The sequence below is a fragment of the Dreissena polymorpha genome, chromosome 16 (genome assembly GCF_020536995.1).
Source record: "Dreissena polymorpha isolate Duluth1 chromosome 16, UMN_Dpol_1.0, whole genome shotgun sequence".
NCBI classification, from domain to species: domain Eukaryota; kingdom Metazoa; phylum Mollusca; class Bivalvia; order Myida; family Dreissenidae; genus Dreissena; species Dreissena polymorpha.
The window spans coordinates 7800579-7819829 of record NC_068370.1 but is presented as its reverse complement, the minus strand read 5'-3'; the positions used below and the strand labels follow the sequence as shown (position 1 = coordinate 7819829).

At 36.3% G+C, this 19251-nt stretch overlaps 1 protein-coding gene across 1 annotated transcript in view; it reads left to right on the top strand.

Moving 5' to 3' along the window:
• Positions 1-4662: 4662 nt before the first annotated feature.
• Positions 4663-19251, top strand: part of LOC127862597 (transportin-1-like) — a 59793-nt gene continuing 45204 nt past the window's right edge. The window contains exons 1-5 of the mRNA XM_052401787.1: positions 4663-4800; positions 14678-14753; positions 14985-15241; positions 15882-16012; positions 18243-18324. Of these exons, the coding sequence (XP_052257747.1) occupies positions 4702-4800; positions 14678-14753; positions 14985-15241; positions 15882-16012; positions 18243-18324 (645 nt within the window). The 5' untranslated portion in view covers positions 4663-4701. The remainder of the gene's footprint in view (positions 4801-14677; positions 14754-14984; positions 15242-15881; positions 16013-18242; positions 18325-19251) is intronic.

Here is a 19251-nt window from a genome sequence, read left to right as displayed (position 1 = left end):
GTCTTACATTATCAGACATTCCTTCCCCAACAATACCATCTATTATTCAATTATCAGACATTTCGTCCCAAACATCACCATGTAGTCTTCCATTATCAGACATTCCGTCCCCAACATCACCATCAAGTCTTACATTATCAGACAATTCGTCCCCAACTGTTTATTATTTCAAATACCAGCCTGTCAAATCTAAATAACTAATTTTCTTGCCATCGATCATCTAAAAACAAAGTGAAAACACTACATAAACTTATATATCGGATAGGATTTTTGAAATTAATGAAATCTAGCGTGTGCAGCTTTGTATTGAGTAATGGTTGTTATTTGTTTAGCCGTGTCACATTCTGACCATATCTTAGTCCAACTTGTTGACGCTCTCAAATATTAAGACTCACCACATCTTATACCATATCATTTTGTCAATTATTGAATCAGTATCTGTTGATTCTTGAAATATATAATGAAAACTTAAAACAAACGTGTGTTTCAAATAAGCAAACGAGTTATTAATTTAAGAGATGACATTCTTCAATATAGTAAGTAAGTTTATTGTAAACAAAGGCCTCCGGCCCATAATACATCATGTATGCATAATATATATAAACAGATAATACAGAGAGTTGTCCCTACGTATATATGTACAATATCATTTGACTGGAGAAAAAAACACGAACAAACATACTTCAACTACAAGTATTACGTTCCATATGAAAAACGTATTAACTGGTAAACATAAAAGGCTATTTTTTAATAACAAACGCATTTTCCTTTCTTAACAGATCAAAGAAATTCGAAATAGTTTGCCTGCCATGATACCAATTATACAAATAGGTTTGCCTAATTTCAGCATATTTAGAACATTAAAAAAATACATTATAATCATCCTCTATTTTTACGGATTCATTTTCTAATTGACAATGTGCACATAGTCTAAGATTTCTTGGTATTCCTAATTGTCTACCTAACTCTATTTGAAACATATGGCTCGAACAACGAAATCTCGCTAACGCTTGCCTGCAATGAAATGGCATTGCAATGTCTAAATATCGTTCCGTGTTGAATAAACTTTTAAATTGCCTGTAAGTATCGCATCTAGAAGAGTCATTTATGTTTTCGTGCCAGGATTGAGTTGCACAATCAGTCAGACGTTGTTTAAAAATGAGCATGAATAAATCAATATCACCAACATCCTGGGAGACCCAAAAATAAAGCCGAACCCATATTTAAAAAGAAGCTCCTTTACATCCGTAGCCCAATTTCGCCTTCCAATATCATATAATGACTTTAACATTTTATAACAGTTTTTTGGATATCTTCTATCAGGCATGTGGAGAAGTTTACACCAGTATTTTATGCATTTTGGGTGATAAATGACGTACATTGGTAAACGGCCACATTCTCCTAAAGCTACACAGTTATTGACCGCAATTTTAACGCCTAGAAAATACTTGCAAGCTTCTATGTGTGTACGCTCTATTGAATCACGATATGATTTCCGATCCGAATGTGAGTATTGGTGTAACCATGGCATCAAATAATTTAAAGAATTCTGTACCGCAGAAATATCCGAACGGAATTTGTTATTCTTTAATCGCACTTTTGTCGAATAAATGAACACATATCATTCATGTATAAACTAATAATCGGCGAGCACAAGTCGCCCTGTCTAGTGCCGATGTTACAAGCAAACGGGCTCGAAATTGCGCCGGGGCTCGTGCGTACATAACTTTTAAGTTTGGAGTACATCGAGGTCAAGACCTTAAGTACGTTGCCCTGGATTCCTTTACGCATAAAGCATGTGAACAATTTATGATGCACCAAGGAATCGAATGCCTTTAAAAAATCCACATATAACGCATAGAATCTACCCACTGGCTTAGAAATATATGTTTGCACCAAGCTCTGTAAAATAAACATATTATCGGTAACCGAATATCCTGCTCTAAACCCAGCTTGCGCCTTATCAATTAAATCTAATTCATTTGCAAACCTGGTTAATCTATCATTTATGATGCCTGCAAATATCTTGTACATAACGTCAACTAAAGACATACCTCGGTAATTTGAGGGATCACTTCGCGAACCCGATTTATATAAAGGTACTATGATAGTTTCACTCCAAGCATCAGGAAAGCTTCCGGAAGATTAAATCTAATTGAAAAGTACGTTTAAAATAGGGGTCATAACGTGTTTAGTATTTATGTAAAATTCCGCCCCGATCCCGTCTTTACCTTGAGATTTTCCACGCTTCAGCTTACTGACACTTGTTTTTATTTCGTCATCTGTAATTGGCGAATTTAATATATAATCGGCCTGGTCGTTATTATACGCATTTGCATGTACATCAAAATTGTGTTGTGGGTTTTCTGATTATTTAAATAGCAAAGATTGAAACTATCTAACCTAGCAAAGATTGAAACTTTCTAACCCACTCATTGGGATTGATAGGTACATGAGTTGTTGCTGTGGACCTATTTCCTTTAATAACCGACCAAAAATACTGCGGATATTTACGGGAGTCAATTAAAACTTTACGTTGTTAATTTTGGTATAGAATTTTTTTTTGCGTGACATTAGTAGGACGACGTGCATTTTTGTACAAATGAAAATCGGCCGGTTCATATGACCAACGAAAACGCTTGAGCAACGAATATTTTTCTCGCTTGGCCGTTCTTCACGCGCTATCCCACCAGAGCGGATTAGTATGGTATTTATAAAAATTGCGTCTTATTGTGCGCATATCCTCCGCAGCGGTTTTGTAAATGAAAATAATCGTATGCACAGCATCGTTTACATTTTCATTTATAAAATTTAAATTATCATCACGGCATCTTTGTAAGTTTTCTGTCAGTACCTTTTGAAATGAATCACAATATTTTTCATTCCACTTATAAGTGTCATAATTTTGGGTATCGTTTGGTGAAGAATCGTCATCATGGTTTTCGTGATTTAGGGAGCCTGTAAACTGTAATTGACAGTATACAGGAAAGTGATCAGAAACATCATATTGTTCAACACTAAAGTTAGAAACAAATGGGAATAATTCTGTAGACACAATATGATAATCTACTACACTGTGGCCCCCATTTGCCACGCATGTAAAATTTCCAAGTTTATCCGAATGTAACCTGCCATTTAGAATGTGAATATTATGCGTACAACATACTTCAACTAATGTTTTTCCAAAATTATTATTATTTATATTATCCTTATTTTCCCTAGGCATGTTAAAAGAATCTTCGTCATACTCTACATCAACATCAAAAATATGTTCTCATGTATCAAAAGGAATATAATCTAAACAATCTTTTGTTCTTGCATTGAAGTCTCCCGCCAAATACAAGTAACACTCAGGATAGCTAGATTTTAAAATAGAAATATTGCTTTCAAGAAATAGAATACCAATATGAAATAATTAGTTGCCAAAGCCATTGCATGCACAAAAAAATCTGTATCAATACATATGTAGCTTATTTTAATTGGATTGAGGAAGACTTTCAAAATATCTGCATGCATTTGTGTACAGGATTTCATCACGGTCAAGGGTGATACTTAGCTCAACAACAATCCATATTCTTAAAATAACTGAAAAGAGAAAAAAATATGGGTCGTGTTCTGTTAAAAAAGGGGTTTAATGCATGTGCGTGAAGTGTCGTCCCATATTAGCATGTGCAGTCCGCACATGCTAATCAGGGACGACACTTTCCGCTTTTATGATATTTTTCGTTTCAAGAAAGTCTCTTCTTCGCAAAAATCAAATTTAGGCGGAAAGTGGCGTCCCCGATTAGCCTGCACGGGCTAATCTGGGCGACACTTTACGCACATGCATGAAAGCCCTTTTCACAGAGCACGGCTCATATATATATGCTAGCTTTAAAGTGCATTATGTTTTTTAAAAAATGAATCGTCATCTGATTTCAAACCGAAAAGGGGATTATATTACGTCATAAGTGGAACAGTTTTTCTTGCTGATACATGAAGGTCATATGAAGCGTATATTTCTGCGTTAAATGCTTTTGAGATATGACTATCGGTTTTTGTTAAAACAAACATATTTTATTTTTAACTGGCCTTGTACAACTTTACTGCGGCGTCTTCTTGCGTTGAACGATGATGATCTGAGTGTACAACTATATGATGAACTGTCTCTTTTAAGCTTTTTTATAATGAATAAGTGTAGTTAATACTCGTTTTATGTTAGCTGCTCTCTTGCATTTAAATCACTGTAGGAGAGTAGTACAAAGTATCTTTGTAATAACTAGTCATGAAACATTGAGTGTACATTTTGTTAATATTAGTATTAAAGAACTCCATGTTAAGAAAATGTAAGTCATTATATAAACAGATTTACTTCAAGTTTTAAAAAGATAACGTTATACAGACAAAAGCCCGGCTTTGACCGCTTTCGCTTTTACGAGTACATATTCTGTGCCCCTTCAGCATGCGGATACATTTTGATTTTGTGAATCGGATATTTCCATAAATTTCTGTGCCGCAAAATATTGTTTTCATTTTTCTACTTTCAAAACAGCAATAACTGGTTATAATTTCTATGCATAAATCTGCATTTAAGAACGAAAAATTGTCCCCACTCTGCTTTGGTCGTGTGTAACCTAGAACACAGTTTTTACTTTATTTTCAATCTTCTTGCTTGTCGGCAAATGTGAACCGGAAGTATTGATCATAGATCAAATATCCAAAATGGCGTGGCAGCCACAAGAAAGTGGATTACAACAAATTCTTCAGTTGTTAAAAGAATCCCAGTCGCCAGATACAGCAACGCAACGCGCAGTTCAACAAGTATCCTTTTTGAAAATAGTTATGTAGAATTCACATTCAGTTCCTTAAAGGCCTTTCGCTTTTATAGGCGAACTTTCCCCACGTGGTTCTTTAAAAGAGAAAAAATTCAACACCTGCCAAATATATCGTATGTACTGTGCTGCGTGAATACACGTGATAGTATTCATTTTGATAATCTGATACATTAGAATAATAACGTTTACATTTGATAAAATAGTGTTCACTTCATAGCTTATTGAAGAGACAGGCTAAAATAATTAGACACTAGAAATGGCGCGGCAGAGGCCGACGCGTATCCCCACGCCGCATGTTTGACCCAAGGGCGCCCCAGGGTTGATCATGGGGCCATGCATAGTTGAGATTGACTGTATTGTCATAAGAGAAGTTCAGTATCAATTAGAAGTGAATGGGTGTAAAAATAAAGAAGTTATAGTAAAAGGCAATTTTGGGAGGGTGTGGCCTATGTGGGCGGGGTGCCCCAGGGTTGGTAATGGGGCCATGCATAGTTGAGATTGACCGTATTGTCATAAGAGAGGTTCAGTATCAATTTGAAGTGAATCAGTGTATTAATGAAGAAATTATAGTAAAAGGCAATTTTGGGCAGGGTGTGGTCTATGTGGGCGTGGCGCCCCAGGGTTGGCAACGGGGCCATGCATAGTTGAGTTTGACCGTTTTGTCATAAGAGAGGTTCAGTATCAATTTGAAGTGAATCAGTGTAGAAATGAAGAAGTTAATGTAAAATAACCTAAATTTTTTTTATAGTAAATGGATTTTTTTGGTGGGTGTGGCCTATGTGGGCGGGCGCCCCAGGGTTGGGATTGGGGCCATGCATAGTTGAGATTGACCCTAATGTCATAACAAAAGTTCAGTATCAATTTGAAGTGAATCCGTGTAGAAATGAAAAAATTATAGTAAATGGAAATTTTTGGTGGGTGTGGCCTATGTGGGCGGGGCGCCCCAGGGTTGGGAATGGGGCCATGCATGGTTGAGATTGACCGTATTGTCATAGGTGAGGTCCAGTATCAATTTGAAGTGAATCGGTGTAGAAATAAAGAAGTAAATGTAAAATAACCTAAAAAAATGAGTGATAATTTCTGACGCGGCCCCACCCCAACCCCTATAACTTTTGACCCAGGGGTCAGATCAAAATTCCAAATAGTGCACCGTCGCACATATGCTCATAGCTACCATGTGTGTAAATTTCAAGGTTCTAGTGCTTTTAGTGTAGGAGGAGATAGTGGCCAGGACGGACGGACAGACGGACGGACAGACGGACGGACAGACGGACGGACGGACGGACGGCGGAGATCACCACAATATCCCCACCTTTTTTTCAAAAAGCGTGGGGATAATTAGTGACTTACTCAGTAAATTTTTTTTTGCTTTTATTTGTTACAGCCTGTGCCATTTGAATTGGGAAAATTAGCGCGATAAACCATGAAATTGGGAAAAATAGTGCGATAAACCATGAAATTGGGAAAAATTAAGCATTATACAAGGTTCTCAATATAAACTTTTGAGCCAACAGGCCCAAATGTGAAACCAGGTATCCGGAGAAGCGCCCCCCCGGAGAACTGCCCCCCCGGAGAACTGCCCCCTTATTTTAAAGGTGGCGGAGAGGTGCCCCCCCATCAAATCGGTAGGGGCGGAGAACTGCCCCCCTGTCAGAATTTAGTAGGCGGATATCTGCCCCCCATCAAATCTGTCGGGGCGGAGAACTGCCCCCCCCCCCCCCGGTGTCATATTAGTTATTAGTTACGTAGTGAAAACAATACTTAAGGGTAATTTTACGTTATCGCCGTACACATTTTATCCGGTAACAATTTCAGTACAAGTATATTACCATTTATCGAACTAAATAACACAAATTGTCTAGAGGCATGTGATAATACTGTTTAAGGCCCTTGGTACGCATCTGCACCACTCACTATACATGAATGCCATGTAAAAGTCGTGTTTTAATAAGAGCGCGAAACATAGTCGAGATCCACACAGGAAACGCGTGCGTGTTAATACTGGCCATGTGTCGCAACTAAATATAGACGTGCAACTCAGTACTTATTGAGAAAAAGTTACATCGGAATTAAAGGGGCCTTTTCACAGATTTTGGCATTTTTTTAACTTATTCATTAAATGCTTTATATTGATAAATGTAAACATTGGATCGTAAAAGCTCCAGTAAAAAATCAAGAAAAAAATTAAAAAAAGGAAAAGAACATTGCCCGGAGCAGGTTTCGAACCAGTGACCCCTGGAGTCCTGCCAGAGTCCTGAAGTAAAAACGCTTTAGCCTACTGAGCTATTCCGCCGAGTACACATGTTTGACGTATTTTATACCTTATATAAGCAATCTTCGTAGTTTCACAAAATTTAACGACAAAAACAGAACTCTCCAAATTATTCAATCGTTTCGCGTTGCAACGCTTTATATTTTTTAGGTTTTAAAATCGTCAAAAGATGCATATAATGGCTATATTAGAGCATGGTTAATGTTCAGTATAACTGTTTCCTCACAAATATCATAACTAAAACGAAAACTTACGAATCTGAAACAACTTTTTTCAATTTTGTCAATTTACCAAAGCGTGAAAAGATCTCTTTAATTTACATTATAAAGATAGTATTGACCCATGGAAAAAAAACGTAAATTTACGTATAAAAAAGTAAATTAATAGGCAAAGCAAAGGCAATAATTTAGCTGACTTGAAGAAAAAAGTGAAGTGAAGTCGAATTCATAATCAATTTATTTATGTTGTTTAGTAAATTCATGTGACATACAAAATAACATACATAAATACACACATTACGGCAACAGTTTGCATTTTGAGCAGATCATGTCGACATGCCAAACAAACAAAATCGGTAACAGTTGCTTTAATTAGCAGCTAATAAGGCAGGCAGAGAACTTGTTACCGTTAACGATAAGCACCGCGATCTTTTAATTGGTAGACCGGACCGACCTTAATTGTTAAGAACTTGTTAGCTTTGAATAAAGCCGCATATTGAATAAAGCCGCATTTTGAATAAAGCCGCATACGGGTTTATTATATTGAACCGTCCAAATCCGTAATTGGCGAAAACAAACAAATAAATTATTGTTTTCAGCTTGCATAAGGATGGATTAAATTGCATGCTAATTGTTTGTTTTAATTAAGGGGAAAATATCAAATAATTCAGCCGCGAAAACTTTTTATTAGCAAAAAGTGATTTGTTTTTCTTTGTTCACATAGACGAAAATCACGTGATTATCAAGATGGCGACGTCCATGCCGAGGCAGGTATTTTTTTTGCAGTTTTATAACTTTTATTACTTGTACAACTTTATATTATTTTTGAAATTTCACTCAATTTCCAGACATAATAGCAAGAAAGTTACTGGCGTTATTGTCATTTTAATACTCGCTTTATATATCGCCGCGAAACTTCTTTAATTAGGGGGCACTTCTCCGGGTCATCAATTCTGACAGGGGGGCAGTTCTCCGCCCCTTATTAATCAGCAGGGGGGGCAGTTCTCCGCCCTATAAAAAACAGTGAGGGGGCAGTTCTCCGCCCAGTGAAAAATCTTTGGGGGGGGCAGTTCTCCGGGGGGGCACTTCTCCTAGAGCCGTGAAACCAACAGGCCTTCTAGGGGAGTCAGGGGGGCATGCTCCCCCTGAAATTGTACAAATTGATCATTTGATTTCCTGCATTTTGGGCCATTTTATGGCTATTTTAGTGGAAAACCAGGCATTTAAATTTGAGGATTTTTGTGTGCATTTCATGAATTTTAGCTTTTTTAACTAACAAAAGATAAATGGAAAAAGCTCTATTACTTTTGTAAAATTTTAACTCAACATGTGATGAACAGAATGTCAAAATATTTTACTGCATTTTGACCGATTCCAATATGCGCCTTTTCATTGTTGTTGTTGTAATGCATTAAAGGAAATAATGAAGCGACGTCTTTGTTTAATAGCAAATAGGAGCCAAATTACCGAAAAGACACCAAAATTTTGAAAAGTCAATTGCCAATTTTCCAAATCTGAGCGATTTTCAACCGGCCAAAATCTGATTTCAAAAGGCCGATTTGGCCGGCAGCCGGCTCTTATTGAGAACCCTGATTATAAATATTATAAGTAACATAATTAAAATTGTTTTTAAGTGCATGTTCAGGGGGTTTTCTAGCCATTTTGGGAAAAGGAGTCTGGTCAAATTGGGATTGTTCTAATTGATAAAAGTGGCAAATTTGGGAATTATTTATCGACAAAAAGGACTAAATTTAAGTTATATATCTTGTAGGATGTTTAAATAAAAAGTTGAGAAATCATAAGTCATAAGAGACCTCTTTCGTAAAAAAAAAATCACTGTAACTTAGGCATTATTCAGTAAAACTGATCGATGGGAATGTCATATCAGAAATCAGAAAAAATCCTGCTAAAGACAACTCTTGTAATCAATTAAAGAGGTTTAAGAAGGCAATGATTTGTATGCCCCCCTTCGAAGAAGATGGGGTATATTGCTTTGCACATGTCGGTCGGTCGGTCTGTCGGTCGGTCCGTCCACCAGGTGGTTTCCAGATGATAACTCGAGAACGCTTAGGCCTAGGATCATGAAACTTCATAGGTACATTGATCTTGACTCGCAGATGACCCCTATTGATTTTGAGGTCACTAGGGCGAAAGGTCAAGGTCACTGTGACACGAAATAGTAAAATGGTTTCCGGATGATAATTCAAGAACGCTTATGCCTAGCAGGGCCCTCAATCTATCAAATCTGCCTCCGAATTTCGGTGGCAGTCCCCCACCTGAAAAGTATACTTTTTTCCCCTTTTGGGGGGAAAAATTCCCCCTAAAAAAAAAATAAAATTTTTTTTTTAATTTTTTTTTTTTATTAGAAAGATGTGTCTCATGATTATTATATCTCAATTCTATTTCAATTTAATCTTTTCAAACATACTAAATTATGAAAAATGCAACGGATATAGTGCAAACATGTACAAATGAAATAATGAGAGAGTAAGTAAAAAAAATCCCCCAAAAAGGGAAAAGCCGCGAAAATTCCCCCTCCTAAGGGCTGCGGACCCCTTCCCCCAAAGTAGTGTGAGGGCCCTGATGCCTAGGATCATGAAACTTGATAGGTAGATTGATCATGACTCGCAGATGACCCCTATTGATTTTCAGGTCACTAGGTCAAAGGACAAGGTCAAGGTGACCCGAAATAGTAAAATGGTTTCAGGATGATAACTCAAGAACACTTATGCCTAGGATCATGAAACTTAATAGGTAGATTGACCATGACTCACAGATGACCCCTATTGATTTTGATTTTGAGGTCACTAGGTCAAAGGTGACCCGAAATATTAAAATGGTTTCCGGATGATAACTCAAGAACGCTTATGCGTAGGATCATGAAACTTGATAGGTAGATTGATCATGACTCGCAGATGACCCCTATTGATTTTCAGGTCACAAGGGTAAAGGTCAAGGTCACGGTGACCCGAAATAGTAAAATGGTTTCCGGATGATAACTCAAGAACCCTTATGCCTAGGATCATGAAACTTGATAGGTAGTTTGATCATGACTGGCAGATGACCCCTATTGATTTTCAGGTCACTAGGTCAAAGGTCAAGGTCACGGTGACCCGAAATAGTAAAATGGTTTCCGGATGATAACTCAAGAACGCTTATGCCTAGGATCATGAAACTTCATAGGTACATTGATCATGACTGGCAGATGACCCCTATTGATTTTCAGGTCACTAGGTCAAAGGTCAAGGTCACAGTGACAAAACAACATATTTACAAAATGGCTATCACTACAACTGAGAGCCCATATGGGGGGCATGCATGTTTTACAAACAGCCCTTGTTAAGAATTCTTCTACACCGCATATCTTCACATTTTGAACTGGATAATGTTAATTAAAAATAACACAATAACAACTGTAAACTCCACAGGTGGTTATTTGATCTTTTTACCAATGTCTGTTGGCAGCTAAGACAATCATTTAAATTTTTGCCAAATTGGCGGAAATGCTGAAATGTAAATTAAATCGTTGTTTAACAGTAAAAGACTTTCAAAGTAAAATAACTGGACAGTCTTATTAAATGGTAAGTAATGTGATTAAGTTTTGATTAAGTCCAGTTAGTTTTGTTGATGATGAAACCAGCATAAGGAATCAAGAAATAATTAAGTTTTAACCTCACAGGGGTGTCAATTTTCCAGATTATTCCGTAAAACCAGATTTGAGCTGTCCAGGGTCAATTTTGAGATGAATGCAGGTTTTTTTTCCACTTTTTGGGAAGATAGCCCATGGCTTAAGAATTGGGAATTTTATCTGCATTTTTATGAAATTGGGAAAATAAATTCATTAGCCTTTTTATTCCAAATGAAAAGTCCACTGTTTAGGGAAATACTAAATTTGCTATAACTCTTTATAATCGACTGAATTTGCTATAACTCTTTATAATCATTCAAATTAAAAGAACAAAATCATATAATACTTTGTTAGATGTAATTGAATTAAAATTGAGATAAAATACACATTAGACACTTCCTAAAAAAAAATATATATATTTTTTTTTTTGGAAATTGGGAATTTTTTGCCACATTTTGGGAAAAAAGTATACTTTCTTTTTGGGATTGGGAACATAGCCGAATTTCGGCTATAAAATCGGGCCAAAAAAAACCCTGGAATGTAAATCCGATGAGTTTGTTTAAGAGGGGTGGGGATATGGACAAATTCTTTGAGTGCCCGATCATTCGAGAACAAATATTGTTATAGACGCGTTGGCATTCCGGACATATGCGCTCGGTACAGATCTTCCCGGTCTTTTATTTATTGATTTCTGAATGGTATGCGGCGTGCACTGACATGAGCAGTAACTGACAAAGCTTCTGCGCTACTTTCCGAAAACCATACAATTCTACGTAACGAATCTTGCAAATGTCCACAATCTTGAAATTTTAAATTATGTAATAGCAAAGTAAAGCACTGCAATATCATATATTAAAGCAATTTGTCAACCAAATTTATATATTTTGCATATTTGTTTGGTTACTGATTTTCATTTTCATGTGCAAAAGACCGGTATACGGTATGGTACGTTGATTTTAATTTAATAATTAATAATATTTTAATATAGAATGACGAATACAAACGCAGTGTGATGGATGGTCTGGTTGATAATATTTCGCATTGTACTCACCAGAAATTGCACCTAGAAAGACTATAAATAAAGAACAATAAGCTAGGGCTCTCAGACTCTCTGCTTGATTTTCTGAATTTCAAATTTGGGACAATTGACAATTTGACACCCCTGTCCTTAAAACTGAAGAAAAAGGAGTTATGAAGGAGTATTAGTACTCTTTAGGCAAAATCTATACACAAAAAAGAATGTAATTATTTATCCATACTTTTAATAACCAATGTTTACATTTCAGTTTAACAGTTTAACTACTCATTCAGTTTTTCTTGGCTTAAAGTAAGTCATCAGTATTTTTTATCTTCTTTTGTTCATTTGCTGCCACACATGTACATGTATTGCCCTGGTTGGATCAAACGCGCAAAGCTGTGGTCCAATGATGCATATTTTAATGATGACATTCAACTTCTCACTCTTAAGTGATGCTCTGCCCTTGCCCTTCAGCCTATTCTGAAAACTAAAGCTGTGTTCACAATCTACACATGCAGGCTTTTTCCGCCCAATGCCACGGGTCCGAAATTCGGCCCCATTCCCAATGCAAATCGGGTTGTTTTTTTCCCAATTGAAAAAAAATATTCCCAATTCCATAAAAAAACAATTTTTTTTTTTTTTTTACCTTAAAATATATAAGTTAACCTGATCCGGTGTAGAAAATAGAAAGTGTTGCATAATTAAATTATCTGTTGCCTTGAATTTGTTTTAAAAACTGTAAAATATGTAAATGATTATTTAAGACTTTCCTTATTTTCCTCAAAATCCGGCGCTTTGCATGATTTTTTTCACCTCAAAAAAGGCCAGGCCTTTTCCTCAAAATCAGATGAAAAAACCTGCACTTATCTCACATGTTCATAATACTTTGTAAAATTTTAATAATAAGTTATCAAAATAGTCGTTATTTACCAGTTAACGGCTTCTTTGAAATATAAGAAACACTATTTACATGCGATAATTTTTCCCAATTGAGCCAATTTTGCAAATAGTTTTTTTCCCAAAATGGGGGTTTTCACGACGCGAAATTCCCAAAATTCCAGTATGGCGTATTCCCAAAATGGAGCGGAAAAAGCCTGATATGGTTTTTATGCCCGCGGTACATGTAGGGTGGCATATAGCAGTAGAACTGTCAGTCAGTCAGTCTGTCCGTCCGTCCGAAAAAAACCGTTAACATTGGACATAACTTTTTCACTATTTAAGATAGCACTTGATATTTGGCATGCATGTGTATCTCATAGACTGCACAATTTTAGTGGTGAACAGTCAAGGTCATCCTTCAAGGTCAAATGTCAAATTTATAGCGTCTGTCTGTCTGAAAACTTTAACATTGGCCATAACTTTTTCAATATTGAAGATAGCAACTGGATATTTGGCATGCTTGTGTATCTCATGGAGCTGAACATTTTGAGTTGTGAAAGGTGAAGGTCTAGGTCATCCTTCAAGGTCAAATGTCAAATATATGGCGTCTGTCCATCCGAAAACTTTAACATTGGTCATAACTTTTTAATATTGAAGATAGCAACTTGATATTTGGCGTGCATGTGTATCTTATGAAGCTGCACATTTTGAGTGGTGGAAGTTCAAGGTCAAGGTCATCCTTCAAGTTCAAAGGTCAAAAAAAATATTCAGCGACGTTCTCATGAAGCTGCACATTTTGAGTAATGGAAGTTCAATGTCATCCTTCAAGGTCAAGGTCATCCTTCAAGGTCAAAGGTAAAAAAATAAAATTCAAAGAGGCGTTCTCATGAAGCTGCACATTTTGAGTGGTGGAAGTTCAAGGTCAAGGTCATCCTTCAAGGTCAAGGTCATCTGTCAAAGGTCAAAAATAATAATTTCAAAGCGGCGTTCTCATAAAGCTGCACATTTTGATTGAGTGGTGGAAGTTCAAGATCAAGGTCATCCTTCAAGGTCAAAGGTCAATTTTTTTATTTATTTCAAAGCGGCGCAATAGGGGGCATTGTGTTTCTGACGAACACATCTCTTGTTAGTTATATCCTTCAAAATAGATTGCAATTTTAGACAGCACAATTTTTTCGTACAGCAAACTGTGGCGCACTGTCCTTGCTGAGTAACTTATAAATGTTCTTTTGCGTTAATGTATTTTTAAACGGTGGCCCAACACGAGCAGAGGCCACTTTTCTAGCATCAAAAATAATAACGGATTGTGTGATCACCAAATACTACAATTTTCGGTGATATTATAGCAAACCAGTCTGATTTCAAACAAGTTACAGTTCTCTTCCTTGCTTAGCAGTTAAAATCCACTTTGTTTTTGGAATTTCGGTACATGGCCGAAAAGAAAAACAAATGGGTAATCAACATTTTGTAAGCGTTCTTGATACATGTACGCACACAAAATATTTGTAATGCGTGTTGACATAATTTTATTTGGGTATTAACCCAAAAACGCCTTTTTATATCAAGAGTGCTGGATGGAACTGCAGGTAAAGTTGAAATTCTTTTCTTACTTCTAATGCTATGAACAAGTAAAATAAAGAAAGCTTTAACATGTGACAGTGAGTCCAACCTTTAGTCTGTCTTTAAATCAGACATAAGGCAGATACATGTAGTATCCAAACCTTTCACAATTTTAGAAACAATTCTTTCTTTTTAGCATCTGTGCCACGAATTTGGTAGGATATGGAAAAATTGATTTAATGCTTTTTATAAAAATTATTGTGATTTATATTCTTAACCCATTGTCAGAAATTAGAAGAGTTGAACAAATTCCCAGACTTCAACAACTATCTGATATTTGTTTTGACAAAATTAAAAAATGAAGGTAAGTTAAAGTAAAGTGTTTAGTCTGGCATATAACCAGCATCTTTAGACTTGAATAATTGTATCTGTCATTGATCCACTTTGACAATAAATAGAACAAATCTAATTCACTAAATTTTAATTTGTTAAGTCGCACCATCATAATGTAAATAAAAACATTATAGACTTGTTGTTTGAATTTTACAATTTGCTGGGGGAAAAAACTCATGGAATGTTTCACTGACAACTTCAGATGATCCTACAAGGTCCCTCAGTGGTTTGATCTTGAAGAACAATGTGCGGGCGCACTTTGACAAGTTCCCACCAGAGGTGTCTTCCTTTATCAAGGCAGAATGTCTCAACAGCATTGGTGATCCCTCTCCGCTCATCAGGGCCACCATTGGCATTCTGATCACGACGATTGTTGCCAAGGGAGACCTTCGCAGCTGGCCAGAGCTGCTACAGTCCCTTTGTCAGTGCTTGGATTCGGAGGATTATAACATGTGTGAGGTGGGATGTGGTTTTATTTGTTTTTTTACCAGCATTTTATCAATAAGCATCTTTGCACAATTAAATAGAAGTATAACTATGAAAAAGCACTCAACCAAAAATGCAGTAGAACATTGCAGTTGGTAATATGTTTCCAGTTTAAATTGGCATTTCATATTTTGTGCCCAAGGTAGGGTTTCATTAAGAAGTCAGACTGTCCGTCCATCTGGTCTGTTTTGGGGAGGTTTTTAATTCAACACTCAGATATTGCGCTGATTTTTGGCATGTGAGATGACGTTCATGAAGTGTGAGTTTCAATCCGGTCCATTGATTTTTGGCCTTGGACTTTTTCTATATTAACTGTTTTCAATTTCGTAGGTTATTTACGGAGCGTTTTTAGATATTGAGCTGAGTTTTGGTATATGAGTGTACCTACATGACTAAAAGATGGACTGTGGGTTTTGTTCTGGTCCAAATTTTTCTCTAAAATGGCTGCAGTGTTGCTTCAAATCGCATTAGGGGGCATTGTGTTTCACAAACACAGGTCTTGTTATACTTTGTAATAACTACCTCATCAAGTTTACTGTAAGCAGATCTGAAAATAAATGTAATTTAAATACAAAATAAACGGTTATTACATTATGGTCCATCTGTTTTTCAGGGTGCCTTCGGAGCCTTGCAGAAAATATGTGAAGACTCTGCAGAAGCCCTTGACAGCGACCCCAACAGGCCCCTTAATATTTTGATACCCAAGTTCCTTCACTTCTTCAAGCAGCAGAGTCCCAAAATCAGGTACAGTGGTAATAAGATAGGTTTGACCTGTATGTCAGTAATATTACCTTTCAGTAGTTGGTAGGTAGTTAGTTCTGTTGTTGTTCTTTTGAAGCTCAAACTAGTTGAATGACCGTTTGTCTAGATGTGTAGATGATCATTTAAAGTCGGAATTTGTAACGGGTGAATTTTGGCCCTTTGCCAGTTTTTCAACAAGAACATTGAGTCCAGAAATTTGTGTTTTCAATTCCACTCCTATTGCTGGGTGGGTTGCACTCTCATTTTCAAAGTTGAATAACCTTTGAGTCTAAATAATTGTAAAGAAAGAAATATTAGCTGTCATGAGTTTTGAGCTGGCATGTGCAATTTAATAAAAATGCGGTCTAGAGATGTTGCATACTCTGTTGCACACTGGTTTTCACTTTAAGTTAAAATGCGGACACTTTAAATGAAAAAAATAGGAAACCATAGAATATCAATCTGGGTTAAAATGGTGGATGTTAACTTAGTAATTGAGCATTTTAGCAACTGTGTTTAAAAAAAGATTAGACAATGTTTAAACACATTTACTTGATCAATTATGCTAAGGCCAAAAAAAAAAATAGTCTTGGTTCAGGGAACATGGCCAGAAAAATGTAGGAGGGTAGGTAGGTTTTTTCTTTTTTTTTTTTTTTTTTTTTTTTACCAGTCGACTGATTTCAGGGTGAAAAAGGGTCAGTTAATGCACCCATAATTGTTTAAACACTGACCAAATGATTAATATTGCACATGTGGTATTTAGTCGTTGTATATTATTCAATATTCCTAGCTCTTTATGCACTTCTTCAGGGCTAGCGCTGGCCCAAAATTTCTTTTAGCCAACCATTTTTTCTTTGTCTGTCTGTGATAGTGTGACCTTCTTATTCAAAAGTGAACAAGCCATCTTTATGAGTCTCTGGTGTTTGGGGTGTGACCTTCAGAATTTTTTTCATCATGAGACCTGACCTAGTCTCCGACAGGTGCTCAAGAGTCTGAATAGTGGCTGTCAAAAGGAGGGTAACCTCAGAATAGCACAAGTCTTTCTTCTGGTACATTTTTTTATAAAATGGCAATGGGTTTGAGCGCATCGCACAGGAAGTGAGCAGTGTACATAAATTTGAATGTTGCTATTGGTTTGTACAGGCTAAGGGCGTCACAGTACATTGATTTTGATTCATTATCAAAGCGAAGCCAATTGTTGTCAAGTTTCCATGACTCTTTGAATGTTCTAGTGTTTTGTGTTTTATTTTTTTTTTTTTGTTATGACTCTTTTTCGTCCAACAACGCTTTAAGGTTAAAGACGCCATGTTAGCGACTTTAGAGACAAAGTGGTTACTTCCATTTTTATAGTAGTGTAGATGAATGACTCTTCCTATGTGTTAAAAATTTGAAATGTTAATTAAACTTAAACCGCGCGTGTTTTTCACATTTCTATTTGATTAAAATACGCTGCTGTCAGTTAGCATAGTGTGCGAGTAAAACAAACAAATTAATTAATTATCATCTTTTCATTTCGATCGGAAATTGGCAGAAAGTTGTAACATCATCGACATAGAACTAATTATTTAATTATCACTTTTAAATTCAGATCAATAGACAGCTTGGAAATAATTAAAATATTGTCACGCTTCTTTTCATTTTTAATCTTTAATAATACGACATTTGCGACCGGCCGCTATTTTGTTTGCAGACGACAATATTAACTGTGTATTCAAAGTGCACAGTGTCTGCGCATGAATGACCGAATATTACTCCATAGCTCCACCCATTTTTACATTTCATTTAACAACGTCATTTCATGTGTAAGCGAGCTCAATGTTGATTGGCCAGCTAGCATGCGCACTTCAATAACAATAAGGTCAAGCGATGTCTCGTATACACGTGCAGACCGGTTATTGTTCACTGTTCAAATTGCGAACACTTTCATGGAAACAAAGAGAAAAATATAGAAAACCAATCCAGGTTTAATTGGTGGCTGTTTTCAATGAAATTTTACGAGATTTTAGCATTTTCGCCATCAGATTTTTTTTCCATGGACCAAAAAAATCGTTAGGGTCGGGGGAAAAAAAAAATGGGGTCGGTCGGGTTCCCTGAACCAAGACTATTTTTTTTTTGGCCTAATATCTGACTTAATTTTTTTTTCCTAAAATGTATTAGAAAGAATAACACGTGAAATGACTCGAATACATCAGTCAAGTACATTAGATGATATGATATGTGTGCTATGTTGTAGGTCTCATGCAATTGCGTGTGTCAACCAGTTCATTATCAGTCGGACACAGGCTCTTATGGTGCATATTGATGCATTTATAGAGGTAAGGCATGTGTTTGCTTGGAATTGATGTTTATAAAGTTTCAACAAATATCTGTGGTCTTCAAAGTAATCGTCAGTATTAGCCAATCATAGCAAATAATGGCACTTAAAACTAATTGATACCAAAATGCATGTGCCTGTTTGTTTGATTAGAGAAGGTAGTAATATTTGTGATTTTTCTTCACATTTCTTGTAATAACCTGCATAAAAAAATTAACATTTAACACGTCTTGGAATGGGAATGGGACCAGGTCCCTTAAAGGGCTTTGGATTGGGAAAATACGCTGCATTTTGACTAAAATTGGGAAATTAGTCTTGTATATTTGCTAACAAATGCTTCAAAATTGAGAATCAAAGTGTTTTCATTATTATATTTACTAAATTTCAACTTATTGAGCGGTTTACAGCCCAACTAAATGTTGATTATGATACATGTATCTAAAAAAAATCTTCAATTGGGAAATTTTTGGTAATATTTGGGAAAACATATATTTTTATGCCCCCCTTCGAAGAAGAGGGGGTATATTGCTTTGCTCATGTCGGTCGGTCTGTCGGTCCGTCCACCAGGTGGTTGTTAGACAATAACTCAAGAACGCTTGGGCCTAGGATCATGAAACTTCATAGGTACATTGATCATGACTCGCAGATGACCCCTATTGATTTTGAGGTCACTAGGTCAAAGGTCATGGTCACGGTGACCCGAAATAGTAAAATGGTTTTTGAATGATAACTCAAGAACGCATACGCCTAGGATCATGAAACTTCATGGGTAGATTGATCATAACTCACAGATGACCCCTATTGATTTTGAGGTCACTAGGTCAAAGGTCAAGGTCACGGTGATCCAAAAAAGTAAAATGGTTTTCGGATGATAACTCGAGAACGCATACGCCTAGGATCATGAAACTTCATAGGTAGATTGATCATG